We start from the raw sequence: 22,826 nt of genomic DNA, 5'->3' as shown, positions 1-22,826 counted from the left end.
CCTACCAGTAAGTTGGCAGTTTGAGACTATACTCATAGCATCATTAACAGAGACATATCACCTATGCTTGGACAACTGAGCTCTACTCAACAGCAATTAAGTTACATGTAGTCTACCTTTTTAATGTAGAATAGATACAGTATTACCACTGCACCTGTATAGTAAATACCCTCTTTACCATTTGTTTACTGTAATTAAGCATCATTATCCTGTAAAAGCCCAGTTGGATTCCAACAAGGTCAAAGTAATCATGGAGTGTGTCCATACACACACACACACACACCCAAACAAACACAATCACGTTCAGCCTAAGTCACCTCATCAGGGGAGGAGCCTCGAGGCAATCAGAGAGGAGTGAGAGGAGAGAGCGAGACAGAGAGAGAGAAAGAGATAGAGATGGATAAAGAGGGGACATGATTGAGCAAATCAAATTGTATTTGTCACATGCTTCGTAAACAACAGGTGTAGAATTACAGTGAAATGCCTCCATACATGCCCTTCCCAACAATGCGTGATGAATAAGGGGAAGCAGCGCATGGAGCAACATAAGTCGCAGTGCTATGGTTCACTGTGCAGGGGGGTTGAGGGCTGACTGATTCCATGTTTTTACAGTATGACACAGAAAGCCCCTGGACACACATGTAATGTCAGACTTGCTAGTGATGGATTACAGACCTGCAACCATTTGCACTATTGTGGCTCCAACACATTGGACACACGTTAACACATTGTGAAAACTAGTCCCTCAACATGGGCAAAGAAATCAACATACCATCAAGCTTACCGTGTGCTTCCCAGCAGTGGTGTAAAGTACTTAAGTAAGAATACTTTAAAGTACTACTTAAGTCGTTTTGGGTAGTATCTGTACTTTACTTTACTATTTATATTTTTGCCAACTTTTACTTTTACTTCACTACATTCCTAAAGAAAATTATGTAATTTTTTACTCCATACATTTTCCCTGACACCCAAAAGTACTCGTTACATTTTGAATGCTCAGCAGGACAGGAAAATGGTCTAATTCACACACTTATTAAGAGAACATCCCTGGCCATCCCTACTGCCTCTGAACTGGTGGGCTCACTAAACACAAATGCTTAAATGTTTTAATTATGTCTGCTGGAGTGTGCCCCTAGCTGTCACACCCTGACCATAGTTTGCTTTGTATGTTTCTATGTTTTGTTTGGTCAGGGTGTGATCTGAGTGGGCATTCTATGTTGGATGTCTAGTTTGTCTGTTTCTGTGTTTGGGCCTGATATGGTTCTCAATCAGAGGCAGGTGTTAGTCATTGTCTCTGATTGGGAACCAGATTTAGGTAGCCTGTTTTGCGTTGGGTTTGGTGGGTGGTTGTTTCCTGTCTTTGTGTTTGTTGCACCAGATAGGGCTGTTTCCTGTCTTTGTGTTTGTTGCACCAGATAGGGCTGTTTCCTGTCTTTGTGTTTGTTGCACCAGATAGGGCTGTTTCCTGTCTTTGTGTTTGTTGCACCAGATAGGGCTGTTTCCTGTCTTTGTGTTTGTTGCACCAGATAGGGTTGTTTCCTGTCTTTGTGTTTGTTGCACCAGATAGGGCTGTTTCCTGTCTTTGTGTTTGTTGCACCAGATAGGGCTGTTTCCTGTCTTTGTGTTTGTTGCACCAGATAGGGTTGTTTCCTGTCTTTGTGTTTGTTGCACCAGATAGGGTTGTTTCCTGTCTTTGTGTTTGTTGCACCAGATAGGGTTGTTTCCTGTCTTTGTGTTTGTTGCACCAGATAGGGCTGTTTCCTGTCTTTGTGTTTGTTGCACCAGATAGGGTTGTTTCCTGTCTTTGTGTTTGTTGCACCAGATAGGGCTGTTTTGGTTTTGCCACATTTATTGTTTTGTATTATGTTCATGTTGAGTTTTCCTATTTTAAAAACATGAACTATAACCACGCTGCATTTTGGTCCGCCTCTCCTTCCCAGGAGGAAAGCCGTACACTAGCTATCCGTCAATAAAAAAATAAAGAAATTATGCCATCTGGTTTGCTTATTATATGGAATTTTAAATGGTTTATACTTTTGATACTTAAGTACATTTTAGCAGTTCCAAGTACATTTAAAACCAAATACTTTTAGACTTTAACTCAAGTAATATTTTACTGCGTGACTTTCACTTTTACTTGAGTCATTTTCTAAAGGTTTCTTTACTTTTACTCAAGTTTGACAATTGAGGACTTTTTATACAAAGTCGAAACAGTTTGCGCATATATTATGACAACATTTTGTGACGTTTTTGTTGATTTTGGTCTTTTTTTTAGGCAAGTCGAAGTTTGGTAGCCGAAGTCTACGCCCTTTCGTCGGTGACTGGTCAACAGAACTACTTCTAAAAGGAGTAGGAACATGAAGGTTTTGTTGTCATTCAACGAGAAATACGGTTTCCATTAGATAGCACAGCCAAAAGTCCATATTGGCTATATCCTAAATAATTTATGAAAACTACAATTTGCTATTTGGTCTTAATTTAAGGTTTGAGTTAGACATAAGGTTAGCAGTGTGGTTACGGTTAGGTTTAAAATCATATTTTAAGAAGGGACATTTTAGAAATAGGCAGGATTTAGAGACTCCTGCCTAAATTATAGTTTTGTTACATTGTTTGCTTGCTCAGCTGGTTAGCTAAGTTAGCTCTCTCAGTCTCATTGACCACCAAAACAAGCCACATAATATCACTTGTTTTCTTAAAATGTATATTAGCTAGCTAAGTTATCAATGTCATGAATACAACACCCATCTGGTGTCGATATCAGGATATGATTGGAGAGCACTAGTTAGCTCCAAAATTAGTTAAAGCTTTGACTGCATGCTGACAATGATTTAATAATTTTACCAGGTTCCCGAAAAGCAATTGTAATGACAGTCCACCACAACATACCCAAGAGTTTCCCGATTGGCAAGGGGTAGTCTGTTTAATCAAGAGGGACAAGCAACAGTAATATTGCCCTTTCTTTTCTCATTTCCAAGCAAAGGTCTTGAGGGAGTATGAGAGCACAGACGGTCACTTTGCCTTTGCCTAGCTGAGATCTGCTAGGAGCAAACCGAACCAATGTATGCGGATGCCTTTACATTGTACTCTAATCAAATCGAATCAAATGTTATTTGTCACATGCACCGAATACAACAGGTGTAGGTAGACCTATCGTGAAATGCTTTCTTACAAGCCCTTAACCAACAATGCAGTTCAAGAAATAGAGTTAAGAAAATATCTTCTAAATAAACTAAAGTATGTATATATTTTTAACCCAATAAAATAACAATAAGGAGGCTATATACAGGGGGTACCGGTAAGTCTTGAATCTTGCATTGTTTTATATTGTCTTGCATTGTTTTATATATCAACTCATACACCCTGTACCATGGAATCGGTACATCAAAAATCTCTTCCCAACTATTTTGCAATCAGTATGGTACAGTTGCTTTATTTTGTCTGGTTTAGTGTCCCAGATAAATCAAAATATTTTTGGATCATATGATTTGGAAAACGAATCATCAGGAGTAGGCAGCACCATAAGGAAGTGAGTAAACTGACATATGACAATGGAGTTAATCAGGGCCATTTTTCCATAAATAGACAGGTATTTATTTACCTCTCCATGGTTGCAGGACCAAGTTTTCTATTGAAATTCATTGTGGAGAGCTTATTTATATATTTTGTGATATGAATACCAACTATGTCTACTTCACCATCAGCCCATTTTATAGGTAAACTGCAGGGTAATGTAGAAGTTGTGTTTTTTAAAGATCCAATACGTTATATTGTACACTTAATAAAATTAGGTTTTAGTCCAGAGAGTCCAGAAAAGTCAGCTTCTTAGATGTTTCATGATATTCTATTATTTCTAGCAGTCGTATATTATCTCCAATGTATCGTCCATGTAAAAAACCTGTCTGATCAGGATGAACAATACCTGGTGAAACCCTTTTAATTCTGAGTGCTATGCATTTCACTAGTATTTTTGCATCACAACATTGAAGTGTAAGGGGCCTCCAGTTTTTTAGACTGGATCTTTATATTTGCCATCTGGGTCTTGTTTCTATAATAGTGAAATCAGACCTCCCTGACCGGTCCGCTCCTGATCCCCGGGTTCGTCCCCTTTGTCGGCGTCCTGCGGCTGGAGCCACGCATCGGGGAGGGGGTACTGTCACGTATGCTCCCTCCGGCCTCTAAGTCATCAGGCTGCTGATTATCCCGCACACCTGTCACCATCGTCAAGCACACCAGCGCCTCATGACACTCACCTGGACTCCATTACCTCCTTGAATTATCTTCCCTATATCTGTCACTCCCCTTGGTTCTTTCCTCAACTGTTATTGACTCTGTTTCATGTCGGTGTGTTGTTTGTGTTTATTGTTTTGCTTATTTATTAAAACACTCACTCCCTGTACTTGCTTCCGGACTCTCAGCTCACTTGATACATAAATATTGAATGACCGCTGAATGTGTAACGCTCGTCTGTGATGGAAGAAGAGGACCAATGTGCAGTGTGTTAAGTGTCCATATTGATTTAATAGAATAAATGAACACTCAACAGAAAACAATAAAGCGACAACGAACGAAACGGAACAGTCCTGTATGGTGAATACACAAAACACAGAACATAAAATAATCACCCACAACTCAAAGGTGTAACCAGGCTACCTAAGTATGATTCTCAATCAGGGACAATGAATGACAGCTACCTCTGATTGAGAACCATACCAGGCCAAACACAGAAATCCCAAATTATAGAAAAAAGAACATAGACTGCCCACCCCAACTCACGCCCTGACCATACTAAAACAAAGACAAAACAAAGGAACTAAGGTCAGAACGTGACAGTACCCCCCCCCCCCCCCCCCAAAAGGTGCAGACTCCGTCCGCAAAACCTGAACCTATAGGGGTGGGTCTGGGTGGGCGTCTGTCCACGGTGGCGGCCCTGGCACGGGTCCCGAATGGACGGGAGATTCCGTCAGCGCCGGACGGACAGGAGATTCCGTCAGCGCCGGAGTGACGGGCAATTCCGGCAGCTCCGGAGTGAAGGGCCATTCCGGCAGCACCGGAGTAACGGATGGCTCTGGCAGCTCCTGACTGGCGGGCGACTCTGGCAGCTCCTGACTGGCGGGCGACTCTGGCAGCTCCTGACTGGCGGGCGACTCTGGCAGCTCCTGACTGGCGGGCGACTCTGGCAGCTCCTGACTGGCGGGCGACTCTGGCAGCTCCTGACTGGCGGGCGACTCTGGCAGCTCCTGACTGGCGGGCGACTCTGGCAGCTCCTGACTGGCGGGCGACTCTGGCAGCTCCTGACTGGCGGGCGACTCTGGCAGCTCCTGACTGGCGGGCGACTCTGGCAGCTCAGGACAGACGGGAGACTCTGGCAGCTCAGGACAGACGGGAGACTCTGGCAGCTCAGGACAGACGGGAGACTCTGGCAGCTCAGGACAGACGGGAGACTCTGGCAGCTCAGGACAGACGGGAGACTCTGGCAGCTCAGGACAGACGGGAGACTCTGGCAGCTCAGGACAGACGGGAGACTCTGGCAGCTCAGGACAGACGGGAGACTCTGGCAGCTCAGGACAGACGGGAGACTCTGGCAGCTCAGGACAGACGGGAGACTCTGGCAGCTCAGGACAGACGGGAGACTCTGGCAGCTCAGGACAGACGGGAGACTCTGGCAGCGCTGGACAGGCGGGAGCACCTGTAGGGAGGAGACGAAGAGATGCGGGGGGCTGCCTGGTGCGGGGGGCTGCCACCGGAGGCCTGGTGCATGGAGGAGGCACCGGATAGACCGGTCCGTGGAGGCGTACTGGAGGTCTCGAGCACCGAGCCTGCACAACCCTACCTGGCTGGATACTCCCCGTAGCCAGGCCAGTGCAGCAAGGTGGAATAGACCGCACTGGGCTGTGCTGGCGAACCGGGGTCACCATGCGTAGGGCTGGTGTCATGTACCCCGGCCCGAGGAGACGCACTGGAGACCAGATGCGCTGAGCCGGCTTCATGGCACCTGACTCGATGCCCACTCTAGCCCAGCCGATACGAGGCGCTGCTATGTAACGCACCGGGCTATGCCTGCGCACCGGGGACACCGTGCGCCTCACGGCATACCACGGTGACTGCCCAGTCCACCTCTCACCACGGTAAGCACGGGGAGTTGGCTCAGGTCTCCTACCTGACTTAGCCACACTCCCCATGCGCCCGCCCCAATACATTTTTGGGGCTGCCTCTCGTCCCAGCCGTGCTGCCGTGCTGCCTCCTCATACCACCACCGCTCAGCTTTCGCTGCCTCCAGCTCTGCCTTGGGGCGGCGATATTCCCCAGTTTGTGCCCAGGGTTCCTTGCCGTCCAAAATCTCGTCCCATGTCCAGGACTCTTGAGATTTCTGCCGCTGCCCGTTACCACGCTGCTTGGTCCTTGGTTGGTGGGTGATTCTGTAATGGCCGTAGGTGGTGGAAGAAGGTGAGGACCAATGTGCAGCGTGGTAAGTGTCCATATTTTTTATAAAGAAATTGAGCACTGAACAAAAACAACAAAGTGAACAAACGAAACTGAAACAGTTCTGTCTGGTGCAGAATACAAACACTCAACAGAAAATATTCACCCACAACTCAAAGGTGAAACCAGGCTACCTAAGTATGGTTCTCAATCAGGGACAACGAATGACAGCTGCCTCTGATTGAGAACCATACCAGCCCAAACACAGAATTCCCAAATTATAGAAAAAATAACAGAGACTGCCCACCCCAACTCACGCCCTGACCATACTAAAACAAAGACAAAACAAAGGAACTAAGGTCAGAACGTGACAGAATGTACATTTAAAGGTATACCAAACAATAAAGGGATTTGCTGAACCTATATTATACTGGAACAATTCAGTTATAAATAATTTAGTCTTAGTTAAAAATAGGTTTTCTTCCAGTAAACTCTGTTTAAATTTCCAATGTCCACGTGGAAATTCTATAAGAGTTATGTGAAGGCCAATTAGATGATCCGATCGAATTCTTTCTCCTATTAAAACTTTTTTAACCTTGGTTTTTAACCTTTTATTCCAACTTACCATAACTAGATACTATTCTCAGTCTAAATTGACCACAATTAGTGCTTGTAAAGTTATTGCCATCAGAGGTATTATGACAGTCAAAAGTAGAGCTTTTAAATGTCTGATATTTAGAATTCAAGAAATAGGTTCTAGCAATGTTTGTTTTATTCTCTTGCCTGTTTTGCCTGTGAGCCAATGCCACAGATATTAGAAAATTGAGACAAGATATTATGTGTGTAGCAAATCTGAGTAGGTTGATGTGTATGATATTGGATGTGATTTAGTGAGAGTGTGTACGATGTCTGTATAAGAGTAAGACTATAATGTGTGATGTCCAAATAAATAATAACCCCGCCAATTTGCATGGTTGAGTGTCTGTGTGTAACATGTAGTGTGTAGCCTTAATATTCATGATAATTGTAATCCATATCGTATCACCATCATAGTTGCATCATAATTACCTTTAAAATCATTGAAAAACACATCCCAGAATTTCCATAGTAATTGATGTTTCACATGATCATGAAAGAGACCTTGCATTACTATAGCCTCCACTCTACACTCTACTCAACAAACTGGATGTAGTCTATCACAGTGCCATCCGTTTTGTCACCAAAGCCCCATACACTACCCACCATTGCGACCTGTACGCTCTCGTTGGTTGGCCCTTGCTTCATACTAGTCGCCAAACCCACTGGCCACAGGTTATCTACAAGTCTCTGCTAGGTAAAGCCCCGCCTTATCTCAGCTCACTGGTCACCATAGCAGCACCCACTCGTAGCACGCACTCCAGCAGGCATATCTCTCTGGTCACCCCCAAAGCCAATTCCTCCTTTGGTCGTCTTTCCTTCCAGTTCTCTGCAGCCAATGACTGGAATGAATTGTAAAAATCTCTGAAGCTGGAGACTTATATCTCCCTCACTAGATTTAAGCACCAGCTGTCAGAGCAGCTCACAGATCACTGCACCTGTACATAGCCCATCTGTAAACAGCCCATCTATCTACCTACCTCATCCCCATACAGTATTTATATATTTATCTTGCTCCTTTGCACCCCAGTATCTCTACTTGCACATTCATCTTCTGCACCTTCATCTTCTGCACATCTGCCATTCCAGTGTTTAATTGCCATATTGTAATTACTTCGCCACCATGGCCTATTTATTGCCTTAACTCCCTTATTTTACCTCATTTGCACTCACTGTATATAGACTTTTTGTTTTCGTTTGTTCTACTGTATTATTGACTATGTTTTGTTTATTCCGTGTGTAACTCTGTGTTGTTGTATGTGTCGAATTGCTATGCTTTATCTTGGCCAGGTTGCAGTTGCAAATGAGAACTTGTTCTCAACTAGCTTACCTGGTTAAATAAAGGTGAAATAACATATATATATTTTTTAAATAGAGATGGCTTCACTACAGCACAAATGTATCCCGTACAATAGGTTATTATTCCCCAATGTCCCTATTCTGATATCTTCCCCTTGCTTATTGTAAACATATATAAACATGTAGACAAAGACATAGAAAAGATAGACAAACAAGAAACATTAAATTATAGAACAGTTCTTGACTATAGAGAGAGAGGGGAGAGAGTGAGAGAAGAGAAGAGAAAAGAGAGAAAGAGAGTGAGAGAAGAGAGCGAGACCAACAGTGTATGTGTATGTCTAAGTCCATATGTGTTTTTTTTCTAACCTGAAGCCCCTCTAGAATTTAGTACAGCCATGGTGTTATGGAGCTGTCTCAGAATAGCTGTCCATCTATAAAGAGTTTGTCCACAATGAGAAAGACACACTTACTCCTCTCTATCTGTTGCCTCTGTACAGGATACAGCCTCTTGCAAAGTCTGTTTATCTCCCTGTGGAAATTGGTAATTGAGACCGAATATGGTCCCTTTAAGCTCCCTTCCCGTGCTATTAATCAGCTCCTTTTGTTGGTAGTGTTCAAATTTTGCGATGATTGGTCGGGGACCCTTGGTCTTGTTGCACTCGGTGGAAAGCCACCTTGTTTACAGTCTCTAGAGGAAGTTTCAAGGCGGATTGCATGAATTCTCTGATCATGCCCTCTGGATTATTGGGTTATTGTGTGCGTCCTCAGGAATCCTAGAAAATATTAGACTTTCACGCATGCTACTTTATATGTCTAGTAGCGACTCCCTCATCACCCTGTTTTCCCTGAGTAGACAATCCATGTTGGAATCATGGATTTTTACCTTGGCCGTGAGTGCCTTGTTTTCTCCTTGGAGCGTGAGAATTTCACTCTGGCTAAACTCCAAACTCCCCCTCAGCCCTGCTACCTCCTCACACAACTTGTCCAGTGATGTATGGATTCTAGCCAGAGCACTCTACTTCAACGGTAAGTAAATAGATGAATCTGTCTTTCGTTTTTTGTCTGGTTCTTTTGTGAGGTAGCCAGATCTTTCCATGATGGACTATGTTGTTCCTCCAAAGCGTAAACCTGTTAATAGTCGTCGATTTTCCTCAGGATATCCTTAGTATCCAGGTTGGCTCTTTACTGCAGCCAGATGTTAACAAAAAGTGTTTAACAATGTGCCTTTCCCACGACGACGACCGGTGTTTTTGTACTACAGTCACTTAGTACTATTTTATGGTTAGCGGTGTTTTAGCTCTTAAAATCTAATCGCTTCGCAGAATCCACGCAAGAACAAGTTTGGTATTTGTATTTAATGAATTGCGGTTTGTTTTAATCAAACATAACCAACCGAGTGTTTTCCAGCAATACAATGTTCAGCTGTGCACTCTGATGACGCACCTTTAGTCTGATCCAACACGGATCCAACACTCCTAGCTCCTTCATCAAATGTAATGATGGTGTTGGATTCCTGCTTGGCCATGCAGTCGTGGGTGAACAGGAAGTACAGGAGGGACCTAAGCATGCACCCTGAGAGGCCCCGGGGTTGAGGATCAGAATGGCAGATGTGTTGTTGCCTACTCTTACCACCTGGGGTCGGCCCGTCATGAAGTCCAGGATCCAGTTGCAGAGGGAGGTGTTTAGTCCCAGGGTTCTTAGCTTAGTAATGAGCTTTGAGGGCACTATGGTGTTGAACGCTGAGCTGTAGTCAATGAATAGCATTCTCACATAGGGGTTCCTTTTGTCCAGGTGGGAAAGGGCAGTGGGAGTGCGATTGAGATCATGTCATCTAGGGATCTGTTGGGCGGTATGCAAATTGGAGTGGGTCTAGGGTTTCCGAGATAATGTTGTTGATGTGAGCCATGACCAGCCTTTCAAAGCACTTCATGTGCTTTGAGTTTAGGATTTTGGCAGGTTACCTTCGCTTTCTTGGGCACAGGGACTATGGTGGTCTGCTTGAAACGTAGGTATTACAGACTCAGTCAGGGAGAGGTTGAAAATGTCAGTGAAGACACTTGCCAGTTGGTCCGTGCATGCTCTGAGTACACGTCCTGGTAATCCATCTGGCCCCGCGGCCTTGTGAATGTTGACATGTTTTACGGAGAGCGTGACCACACAGTCGTCCAGAACAGCTATTGCTTTCATGCATGCTTCAGCGTTGCTTGCCTCGAAGAGAGAATAAAAGGCATTTAGCTCATCTGGTAGGCTTGCGTCACTGGTCAGCTCGCGGCTGGGTTTCCCTTTGTAGTCCGTAATAGTTTGCAAGCCCTGCCACATCCGACGAGTGTCAGAGCCGGTGTAGTAGGATTTCTTATAAATGTCTGGATTAGTGTTCCGCTCCTTGAAAGCAGCAGCTCTAGCCTTTAGCTCGGTGCGGATGTTGCCTGTGATCCATGGCTTCTGGTTGGGATATGTACAGTGGGGCAAAAAAGTATTTAGTCAGCCACCAATTGTGCAAATTCTCCAACTTAAAATATGAGAGAGGCCTGTAATTTTCATCATAGGTACACTTCAACTATGACAGACAAAATGAAAAAAACAAATCCAGAAAATCACATTGTAGGATTTTTAATGAATTTATTTGCAAATTACGGTGGAAAATAAGTATTTGGTCAACTACAAACAAGCAAGATTTCTGGCTCTCACAGACCTGTAACTTCTTCTTTAAGAGGCTCCTCTGTCCTCCACTCGTTACCTGTATTAATGGCACCTGTTTGAACTTGTTAACAGTATAAAAGACACCTGTCCACAACCTCAAACAGTCACACTCCAAACTCCACTATGGCCAAGACCAAAGAGCTGTCAAAGGACACCAGAAACAAAATTGTAGACCTGCACCAGGCTGGGAAGACTGAATCTGCAATAGGTAAGCAGCTTGGTTTGAAGAAATCAACTGTGGGAGCAATTATTAGGAAATTGAAGACATACAAGATCACTGATAATCTCCCTCGATCTGGGTCTCCACACAAGATCTCACCCCGTGGGGTCAAAATGATCACAAGAACGGTGAGCAAAAATCCCAGAACCACACGGGGGGACCTAGTGAATTACCTGCAGAGAGCTGGGACCAAAGTAACAAAGCCTACCATCAGTAACACACTACGCTGCCAGGGACTCAAATCCTGCAGTGCCAGACGTGTCCCCCTGCTTAAGCCAGTACATGTCCAGGCCCGTCTGAAGTTTGCTAGAGAGCATTTGGATGATCCAGAAGAAGATTGGGAGAATGTCATATGGTCAGATGAAACCAAAATATAACTTTTTGGTAAAAACTCAACTCGTCGTGTTTGGAGGACAAAGAATGCTGAGTTGCATCCAAAGAACACCATACCTACTGTGAAGCATGGGGGTGGAAACATCATGCTATGGGGCTGTTTTTCTGCAAATGGACCAGGACGACTGATCCGTGTAAAGGAAATAATGAATGGGGCCATATATCGTGAGATTTTGAGTGAAAACCTCCTTCCATCAGCAAGGGCATTGAAGATGAAACGTGGCTGGGTCTTTCAGCATGACAATGATCCCAAACACACCGCCCGGGCAACGAAGGAGTGGCTTCGTAAGAAGCATTTCAAGGTCCTGGAGTGGCCTAGCCAGTCTCCAGATCTCAACCCCATAGAAAATCTTTGGAGGGAGTTGAAAGTCCGTGTTGCCCAGCAACAGCCCCAAAACATCACTGCTCTAGAGGAGATCTGCATGGAGGAATGGGTCAAAATACCAGCAACAGTGTGTGAAAACCTTGTGAAGACTTACAGAAAACATTTGACCTCTGTCATTGCCAACAAAGGGTATATAACAAAGTATTGAGATACACTTTTGTTATTGACCAAATACTTATTTTCCACCATAATTTGCAAATAAATTCATTAAAAATCCTACAATGTGATTTTCTGGATTTTGTCTGTCATAGTTGAAGTGTACCTATGATGAAAATTACAGGCCTCTCTCATCTTTTTAAGTGGGAGAACTTGCACAATTGGTGGCTGACTAAATACTTTTTTGCCCCACTGTACATACGGTCACTGTGGAGGGGACGTCGTCGAGGCACTTATTGTCGAAGCTGGTGACTGAGGTGGTATACTCCACAATGCCATTGGATGATTCCCGGAACATATTCCAGTCTGTGCTAGCAAAACAGTCCTGTAACGTAGCATCCGCGTCATCTGACCACTTCCGTATTGAGCGAGTCACTGGTACTTCCTGCTTTAGTTTTTGCTAGTAAGCAGGAATCAGGAGGATATAATTATGGTCAGATTTGTCAAATGGAGGGTGAGGGAAAGCTTTGTATGTGTCTCTGTGTGTGGAGTAAAGGTGGGCTACAGTTTTTTTCCTTTGGTTGAAAATTGGCATGGTGGTAGAAATGAGGTAAAACGGATTTAAGTTTGCCTGCATTAAAGTCCCCAGCCACTAGGAGCGCCACGTCTGGATGAGCATTTTCTTGTTTTCTTATGACCTTATACAGCTTGTTGAGTGCGGTTTTAGTGCCAGCATCAGTTTGTGGTGGTACATAGACAGCTACGAAAAATATAGATGAAAACACTCTTGGTAGATAGTGTAGTCTACAGCTTATCATTAGGTACTCTACTTCAGGCAAGCAATACCTCAAGACTTCCTTAATATTAGACATTGCGCACCAGCTGTTATTGACAAATAGACACACACACCCACCCCTCGTCTTCCCAGATGTAACTGTTCTGTCCTGCTGATGCATAAAAACACAGCCTGCTGTATATTATCCGTGTTGTCGGTGAAACATAAGATATTAAAACATTTTATGTCCCGTTGGTAGGATAGTCTCGAACAGAGATCATCCAGTTTATTCTCCAGTGATTGCCCGTTGTCCAGTAGAACGGATGGTAGAGGCAGGTTACCCACTTGCCAACAAATTCTCATAAGGTACCCCAATCTCCACCCCCTGTACTTCCATCTGTTCTTCACGCGAATGACAGGGATTTAAGCCTAGTCTAGGTGGACAACAGTAATTTAATCCTGTCTTCTTCTTACACAAACCAGCTATAGCACTCATCCATTTCGCTACACCCGCAATAACATCTGCTAAATATGTGTATGTGGCCAGTAAAGTTTGATTTGATTTGATGTTTTACACACAAATGAACACACACATGCACACACACACTCCAAACGCCAAACCCCTTACCTAGCCATCCAGATCTGGAGTTGGAGCCACCCAGAGCACACATGTCCGTCTCGGCGCTGGGCAGAACGAACCCCACCACGAACACCTCCACCCCATCCGACATGAGGGCCAGGCCCAGCACCAGGAACAGCTGCCACTGGAACCTGCCGTGGCCACACTCCTGGATGATCAGCTCATACTGCTGGGCCAGTTCTTCCTCGTCCGCCTGCCTCTCCTTCTCCAGCTCCTTACGTTCTCTCAGGCTGTCTGTGACGGGCTGCCCCAGAGCCACCTGCCCCTCCCTGGCCTTCCTGTCTCCAGCCGCTGGGATCCCCTGGTACTCCCCCTCGTAAATCTCATCTTCGTCATCATGGCCCTCTGTGGCATCGCTGGCATCACTGGCCTGGTCATTGTCATTGTAGCCTCCATCCTGCCTCAGGGGATTATGGTAAAAGTCGTCCCCCTCGTCTACCTCGTCCTCAAACCGGCTGTATTTGCGCTGGGAGTACTCGTCTGTGGCGCTGTCCACGACCTTGTTGACCTTTTTCACGGCGTGCCGCTTGGCCTCCTTGGCAATTTCCTTGGCCCCCTTCACTAAGGAAGTCCTGTTATCGTAGCTGTCGTCCATTTTTACTCTGATGGAGGTTCAGGGGTGGAAGTACAGAGGGGTAGGAACGGTAGGAGGGAGATGGATGTAAGCTGGTGGAGGGGTTTGGGAGCAGAGCAGAGTGGTGGATCTGGAGATGCAATAGGGGAAAACCCTGGACTCTGCAGTCACCACAGGAAGATACCCTCACTGGCTGTGGTGTTCATTGGTCCGGCTGTGGGACAAATAGACAAAGAGAAGGGGGGAAAGAAATACGGGGTGAGAGAAACAGAGAGGGGGAGATGGAAAGACCAGGAGAAAGAGAGGGGGAGAGACAGAAAAAGACAGTGGATACAGAAAGACAGGGGGAGAGGCAAAAAGAGGGGGGGGCAGAAAGACAGGAGGAGGGAGAAAAAGACAGGGGGAGAGAGAGAAAGACAGGGGGAGAGAGAGAAAGACAGGGGAGAGAGAGAGAGACAGGGAGAGAGAAAGACAGGGGAGAGAGAGAAAGACAGGGGGAGAGAGAGAAAGACAGGGGGAGAGAGAGAAAGACAGGGGGGAGAGAGAAAGACAGGGGTAGAGAAAGACAGGGGAGAGAGAGAAAGACAGGGGGAGAGAGAGAAAGACAGGGGGCGAGACAGAAAGACAGGGGGAGAGAGAGAAAGACAGGGGGAGAGACAGAAAGACATGGGGAGAGACAGAAAGACAGGGGAGAGACAGAAAGACAGGGGGAGAGACAGAAAGACAGGGGTAGAGAAAGAGACAGGGGGAGAGAAAGAGACAGGGGAAATACAGAAAGACAGGGGGAGAGAAAGAGACAGGGGAGAGACAGAAAGACAGGGGTAGAGAAAGAGACAGTGGGAGAGAAAGAGACATGGGAGAGACAGAAAGACAAGGGAGAGAGAGAAAGACAGAGGGAGAGACAGAAAGACGGGGAGAGACAGAAAGACAGAGGGAGAGACAGAAAGACAGGGGAGAGAGAGAAAGAGACAGGGGAGAGGGAAAGACAGGGGGAGAGACAGAAAGACGGGGAGAGACAGAAAGACAGAGGGAGAGACAGAAATACAGGGGAGAGAGAGAAAGAGACAGGGGAGAGACAGAAAGACAGGGGGAGAGACAGAAAGACAGGGGAGAGACAGAAAGACAGGGGGAGAGACAGAAAGACAGAGGGAGAGACAGAAAGACAGGGGAGAGAGAGAAAGAGACAGGGGAGAGACAGAAAGACAGGGGGAGAGACACAAAGACAGGGGGAGAGACACAAAGACAGGGGTAGAGAAAGAGACAGTGGGAGAGACAGAAAGACAGGGGGAGAGACAGAAAGACAGAGGGAGAGACAGAAAGACAGGGGAGAGAGAGAAAGAGACAGGGGAGAGACAGAAAGACAGGGGGAGAGACAGAAAGACAGGGGGAGAGACAGAAAGACAGAGGGAGAGACAGAAAGACAGGGGAGAGAGAGAAAGAGACAGGGGAGAGACAGAAAGACAGGAGGAGAGACAGAAAGACGGGGAGAGACAGAAATACAGAGGGAGAGACAGAAAGACAGGGGAGAAAGAGACAGAGGAGAGACAGAAAGACAGAGGGAGAGACAGAAAGAGACAGGGGAGAGACAGAAAGACAGAGGGAGAGACAGAAAGACAGGGGAGAGAGAGAAAGAGACAGGGGAGAGACAGAAAGACAGAGGGAGAGACAGAAAGACAGGGGAGAGACAGAAAGACAGGGGAGAGACAGAAAGACAGGGGAGAGACAGAAAGAGACAGGGGAGAGACAGAAAGACAGGGGGAGAGACAGAAAGGTTCCAGTCAGATAAGGTGAATTCCACAGCTACATTCATAACCAGACAATGATGTAGAAACAGCAGACACCAAACTATCTTAAACATTCACTCACCGTCCTGCCTGCCTGCTCCCTTTCCTTTTGATCATTTCTTTGAGTGATGTGAAGAAAATGGCTTTGGCATATTACTCTCAGTTTATATTCACAAAGTACATTCAATTCCCGGGAGAGCTCTCCTGTTCTATATTTCATGAGTCAACATCAGTCTCAGGCCTTAAACAGAGATAGGAAATGTGCCGAATCATATTAATTTGTGTTGGAGAAGGAACTAATAAACAAGGTTCTGGCCCAAATAAATGTGTCTTTGATAAAGCGCTGGTATATTACAGTGGATGTGGCGACCCAAGCAGAACCTTAGTGTCATCCTTTAATCCATGCAAGGGGAGGATTCACAGGAAAACTGAAGGCAAATGACCAGTGTCACCAACACACACACACACAAACAGTGGGTGTTGGAATTAAATAGATTTGGCATGGTCACTGATTTCATACACATAGTGGGCAGGGGAAACCCTCCCAGTCGTCAGAGGCCTGGGTTGGCTGGTGGAGACCCCAACATAACCCTGCAATGTGACATGATTTATTGTGAGTGATCAAAGTGTAAACTAAGACCTACAGTATATCACAGATTCACTTCATCCCCCTGGCTGCACTCTCATATTATAGCTTGCATAAAATATACATTACGGATTGGTGGGAAGAGGAGGTATATTGGAAACTGTCAACCAAGGATTTACTAAATCCTCCAATGGAAGAAGGCTGATTCTGTTGGAGACAGGTGTGTGTCCTTATTTTGTAAAATATAAATGATGAAATTATATAATTTGTATTATTTTTGATTAACAGAACCCACGGACTCTGATGATTATGTGTGTGAGTGAGATTGTGTGTCTGTGTGTGTGCGTGTGCGTGTGCGTGTGTGTGTGTATGTGTGTGTGTGTGTGTGTGTGTGTGTGTGTGTGTGTGTGTGTGTGTGTGTGTGTGTGTGTGTGTGTGTGTGTGTGTGTGTGTGTGTGTGTGTGTGTGTGTGAGAGAGAGAGAATGAGGGTGTGTGAGAGACTAAGGGTGTCTTTGAGGTCGTCCGTCCAGTGTGTCTCTGAGCTGCTCTCTATAGGGCCTAATGAACAATGAAGCCCTGTCAGGAGGCCACAAATCACCGCCCAGGCTCCAACTCCCATAATGCAATTTTACTGGGCAAAATGACACCGCTGATTCAAGGTGACTCTGCTCATCCTGTTTGGCTCATTGGCTGGCTTCCGACCAATGATCCTTTTATATGTATTGTTAATTTTTCAGTACCCCTATTGCCTGTGTTATTTATCATTGTCTCTAGTAGCAGGGTCCTGTGTTATTTATCATTGTCTCTAGTAGCAGGGTCCTGTGTTATTTATCATTGTCTCTAGTAGCAGGGTCCTGTGTTATTTATCATTGTCTCTAGTAGCAGGGTCCTGTGTTATTTATCATTGTCTCTAGTAGCAGGGTCCTGTGTTATTTATCATTGTCTCTAGTAGCAGGGTCCTGTGTTATTTATCATTGTCTCTAGTAGCAGGGTCCTGTGTTATTTATCATTGTCTCTAGTAGCAGCGTCCTGTGTTATTTATCATTGTCTCTAGTAGCAGGGTCCTGTGTTATTTATCATTGTCTCTAGTAGCAGGGTCCTGTGTTATTTATCATTGTCTCTAGTAGCAGGGTCCTGTGTTATTTATCATTGTCTCTAGTAGCAGAGTCCTGTGTTATTTATCATTGTCTCTAGTAGCAGGGTCCTGTGTTATTTATCATTGTCTCTAGTAGCAGGGTCCTGTGTTATTTATCATTGTCTCTAGTAGCAGAGTCCTGTGTTATTTATCATTGTCTCTAGTAGCAGGGTCCTGTGTTATTTATCATTGTCTCTAGTAGCAGGGTCCTGTGTTATTTATCATTGTCTCTAGTAGCAGGGTCCTGTGTTATTTATCATTGTCTCTAGTAGCAGAGTCCTGTGTTATTTATCATTGTCTCTAGTAGCAGAGTCCTGTGTTATTTATCATTGTTTCTAGTAGCAGGGTCCTGTGTTACTATTGTCTTGGACTGTTCTTTTTTTACAGAGAACCTTATTTGGATGAACTTCTCTGAGCTGTATTACAGAGGACACTCGGGTTAGGTGTTGTTAAATAACCATCTTCTGGGATTTAATATGAAAACCTGTCTGTCTCAACCCGTCTGTTATACTGTACTACTCTCCTATTGGATCCCATTCTGCAGTTTATATTTTAGAACTCTGCTGTTATGTGAACTCAGAGTCAGGCCCTGCCAGTGGCTTGTCAAGACTCCTGACAGACTCTCAAGACATTGATGCTTCCTTGTATTTTATGCAGGTCATGAGTTGGGTGATCACACACCTCTAAATACAAAGTACGCACGCACGCACGCACACACACACACACACACACACACACACACACACACACACACACACACACACACACACACACACACACACACACACACACACACACACATGCTCTCTCACTCATGCTCTCTCTCTCTCTCACACACACACACACAGTGGGTTGTGGGTGTGTGTGTGTGTCCAGTGTCTGTCTGTCAGAGAGTCTGTAGAGCATAGTCTAAGCCGCCGTGTCAGTGGTGATGAGGATCAGTGAAGACCTGTGTGCATACCAAGGCCCTCACACTCCACCTCACCTCTCCACCACTGACGAGACTGAGAAAGCACAGGCCGCCAGATCAACAGGGGCAGTCACACTGCTATTTACCATACCACTCCCAGAGATTGGCCCAGTGGGGTTCCTCTGTCACGGGAAAGATGTATATATTTAGATATTTCTTAATTTGATTATTTTACTTTTAGATTTGTGTCTATTGTTGTGAATTGTTAGATACCACTGTACTGTTGGAGCTAGAAACACAAGCATGTCGCTGCTCCCGCAATAACATCTGATAAATATGGACCAATAACATCTGTTAAATATGGACCAATAACATCTGATAAATATGGACCAATAACATCTGATAAATATGGACCAATAACATCTGATAAATATGGACCAATAACATCTGATAAATATGGACCAATAACATCTGATAAATATGGACCAATAACATCTGATAAATATGGACCAATAACATCTGATAAATATGGACCAATAACATCTGATAAATATGGACCAATAACATCTGATAAATATGGACCAATAACATCTGATAAATATGGACCAATAACATCTGATAAATATGTGTATGTGACCAATAACATCTGTTAAATATGGACCAATAACATCTGTTAAATATGGACCAATAACATCTGTTAAATATGTGTATGTGACCAATAACATCTGTTAAATATGGACCAATAACATCTGTTAAATATGTGTATGTAACCAATAACATCTGATAAATATGTGTATGTAACCAATAACATCTGATAAATATGGACCAATAACATCTGTTAAATATGTGTATGTAACCAATAACATCTGATAAATATGGACCAATAACATCTGTTAAATATGGACCAATAACATCTGTTAAATATGGACCAATAACATCTGTTAAATATGTGTATGTAACCAATAACATCTGATAAATATGTGTATGTGACCAATAACATCTGTTAAATATGTGTATGTGACCAATAACATCTGATAAATATGTGTATGTAACCAATAACATCTGTTAAATATGTGTATGGACCAATAACATCTGATAAATATGGACCAATAACATCTGTTAAATATGTGTATGGACCAATAACATCTGATAAATATGGACCAATAACATCTGTTAAATATGGACCAATAACATCTGTTAAATATGTGTATGTAACCAATAACATCTGATAAATATGTGTATGTGACCAATAACATCTGATAAATATGTGTATGTGACCAATAACATCTGATAAATATGTGTATGTGACCAATAACATCTGTTAAATATGTGTATGTGACCAATAACATCTGTTAAATATGTGGCTGCTCCCGCAATAACATCTGTTAAATATGTGTATGTGACCAATAACATCTGTTAAATATGTGTATGTAACCAATAACATCTGATAAATATGTGTATGTGACCAATAACATCTGTTAAATATGTGTATGTGACCAATAACATCTGTTAAATATGTGTATGTAACCAATAACATCTGTTAAATATGTGTATGGACCAATAACATCTGATAAATATGGACCAATAACATCTGTTAAATATGTGTATGGACCAATAACATCTGATAAATATGGACCAATAACATCTGTTAAATATGTGTATGGACCAATAACATCTGATAAATATGGACCAATAACATCTGTTAAATATGTGTATGTGACCAATAACATCTGATAAATATGTGTATGGACCAATAACATCTGATAAATATGTGTATGGACCAATAACATCTGATAAATATGGACCAATAACATCTGTTAAATATGTGTATGGACCAATAACATCTGATAAATATGGACCAATAACATCTGTTAAATATGTGTATGTGACCAATAACATCTGATAAATATGTGTATGGACCAATAACATCTGATAAATATGGACCAATAACATCTGTTAAATATGGACCAATAACATCTGATAAATATGTGTATGGACCAATAACATCTGTTAAATATGTGTATGTAACCAATAACATCTGTTAAATATGTGTATGTGACCAATAACATCTGTTAAATATGTGTATGTGACCAATGACATCTGATAAATATGTGTATGTGACCAATAACATCTGTTAAATATGTGTATGTAACCAATAACATCTGATAAATATGTGTATGTGACCAATAACATCTGTTAAATATGGACCAATAACATCTGTTAAATATGGACCAATAACATCTGTTAAATATGTGTATGTAACCAATAACATCTGATAAATATGTGTATGTGACCAATAACATCTGTTAAATATGGACCAATAACATCTGTTAAATATGTGTATGTGACCAATAACATCTGTTAAATATGGACCAATAACATCTGTTAAATATGGACCAATAACATCTGTTAAATATGTGTATGTAACCAATAACATCTGATAAATATGTGTATGGACCAATAACATCTGATAAATATGTGTATGTAACCAATAACATCTGTTAAATATGTGTATGTAACCAATAACATCTGATAAATATGTGTATGGACCAATAACATCTGTTAAATATGTGTATGGACCAATAACATCTGTTAAATATGTGTATGTGACCAATAACATCTGTTAAATATGTGTATGTGACCAATAACATCTGATAAATATGTGTATGGACCAATAACATCTGATAAATATGTGTATGTGACCAATAACATCTGTTAAATATGGACCAATAACATCTGTTAAATATGTGTATGTGACCAATAACATCTGATAAATATGGACCAATAACATCTGTTAAATATGTGTATGTGACCAATAACATCTGTTAAATATGGACCAATAACATCTGTTAAATATGTGTATGTGACCAATAACATCTGTTAAATATGTGTATGTGACCAATAACATCTGATAAATATGTGTATGTGACCAATAACATCTGATAAATATGTGTATGTGACCAATAACATCTGTTAAATATGGACCAATAACATCTGTTAAATATGTGTATGTGACCAATAACATCTGATAAATATGTGTATGTGACCAATAACATCTGTTAAATATGTGTATGTGACCAATAACATCTGATAAATATGTGTATGGACCAATAACATCTGATAAATATGTGTATGGACCAATAACATCTGATAAATATGTGTATGGACCAATAACATCTGTTAAATATGGACCAATAACATCTGTTAAATATGGACCAATAACATCTGTTAAATATGTGTATGTGACCAATAACATCTGATAAATATGTGTATGTGACCAATAACATCTGTTAAATATGGACCAATAACATCTGTTAAATATGGACCAATAACATCTGTTAAATATGTGTATGTGACCAATAACATCTGATAAATATGTGTATGTGACCAATAACATCTGATAAATATGTGTATGTGACCAATAACATCTGTTAAATATGTGTATGTGACCAATAACATCTGATAAATATGTGTATGTGACCAATAACATCTGATAAATATGGACCAATAACATCTGTTAAATATGTGTATGTGACCAATAACATCTGATAAATATGTGTATGTGACCAATAACATCTGATAAATATGGACCAATAACATCTGTTAAATATGGACCAATAACATCTGTTAAATATGTGTATGTGACCAATAACATCTGATAAATATGTGTATGTGACCAATAACATCTGTTAAATATGGACCAATAACATCTGTTAAATATGGACCAATAACATCTGTTAAATATGTGTATGTGACCAATAACATCTGATAAATATGTGTATGTGACCAATAACATCTGATAAATATGTGTATGTGACCAATAACATCTGTTAAATATGTGTATGTGACCAATAACATCTGATAAATATGTGTATGTGACCAATAACATCTGATAAATATGGACCAATAACATCTGTTAAATATGTGTATGTGACCAATAACATCTGATAAATATGTGTATGGACCAATAACATCTGATAAATATGTGTATGTAACCAATAACATCTGATAAATATGTGTATGTGACCAATAACATCTGATAAATATGTGTATGTGACCAATAACATCTGTTAAATATGTGTATGTAACCAATAACATCTGTTAAATATGGACCAATAACATCTGTTAAATATGGACCAATAACATCTGTTAAATATGTGTATGTGACCAATAACATCTGTTAAATATGTGTATGTGACCAATAACATCTGATAAATATGTGTATGTGACCAATAACATCTGTTAAATATGTGTATGTGACCAATAACATCT

General features: G+C 42.4%; 1 protein-coding gene across 2 annotated transcripts in view; it reads right to left on the bottom strand.

The window, feature by feature from the left end:
* LOC110536172 (synaptic vesicle glycoprotein 2C) overlaps window positions 1–22,826 on the bottom strand; it is a 77,705-nt gene that overhangs the window by 43,111 nt on the left and 11,768 nt on the right. Inside the window, exon 2 of one of the 2 annotated variants that reach the window (XM_036936049.1) lies at window positions 13,553–14,352. In XM_036936049.1, the coding sequence (XP_036791944.1) occupies window positions 13,553–14,159 (607 nt within the window). In that variant the 5' untranslated portion in view covers window positions 14,160–14,352. Of the gene's footprint in view, window positions 1–13,552; window positions 14,353–22,826 lie in introns of those variants that run through there. The other variant, XM_036936050.1, reaches the window with a different exon arrangement.

The sequence above is a fragment of the Oncorhynchus mykiss genome, chromosome 11, assembly GCF_013265735.2.
Source record: "Oncorhynchus mykiss isolate Arlee chromosome 11, USDA_OmykA_1.1, whole genome shotgun sequence".
Classification (NCBI taxonomy): Eukaryota; Metazoa; Chordata; class Actinopteri; order Salmoniformes; family Salmonidae; genus Oncorhynchus; species Oncorhynchus mykiss.
The sequence above is the reverse complement of the archived record's forward strand: the minus strand, read 5'-3'. Positions and strand labels throughout refer to the sequence as shown.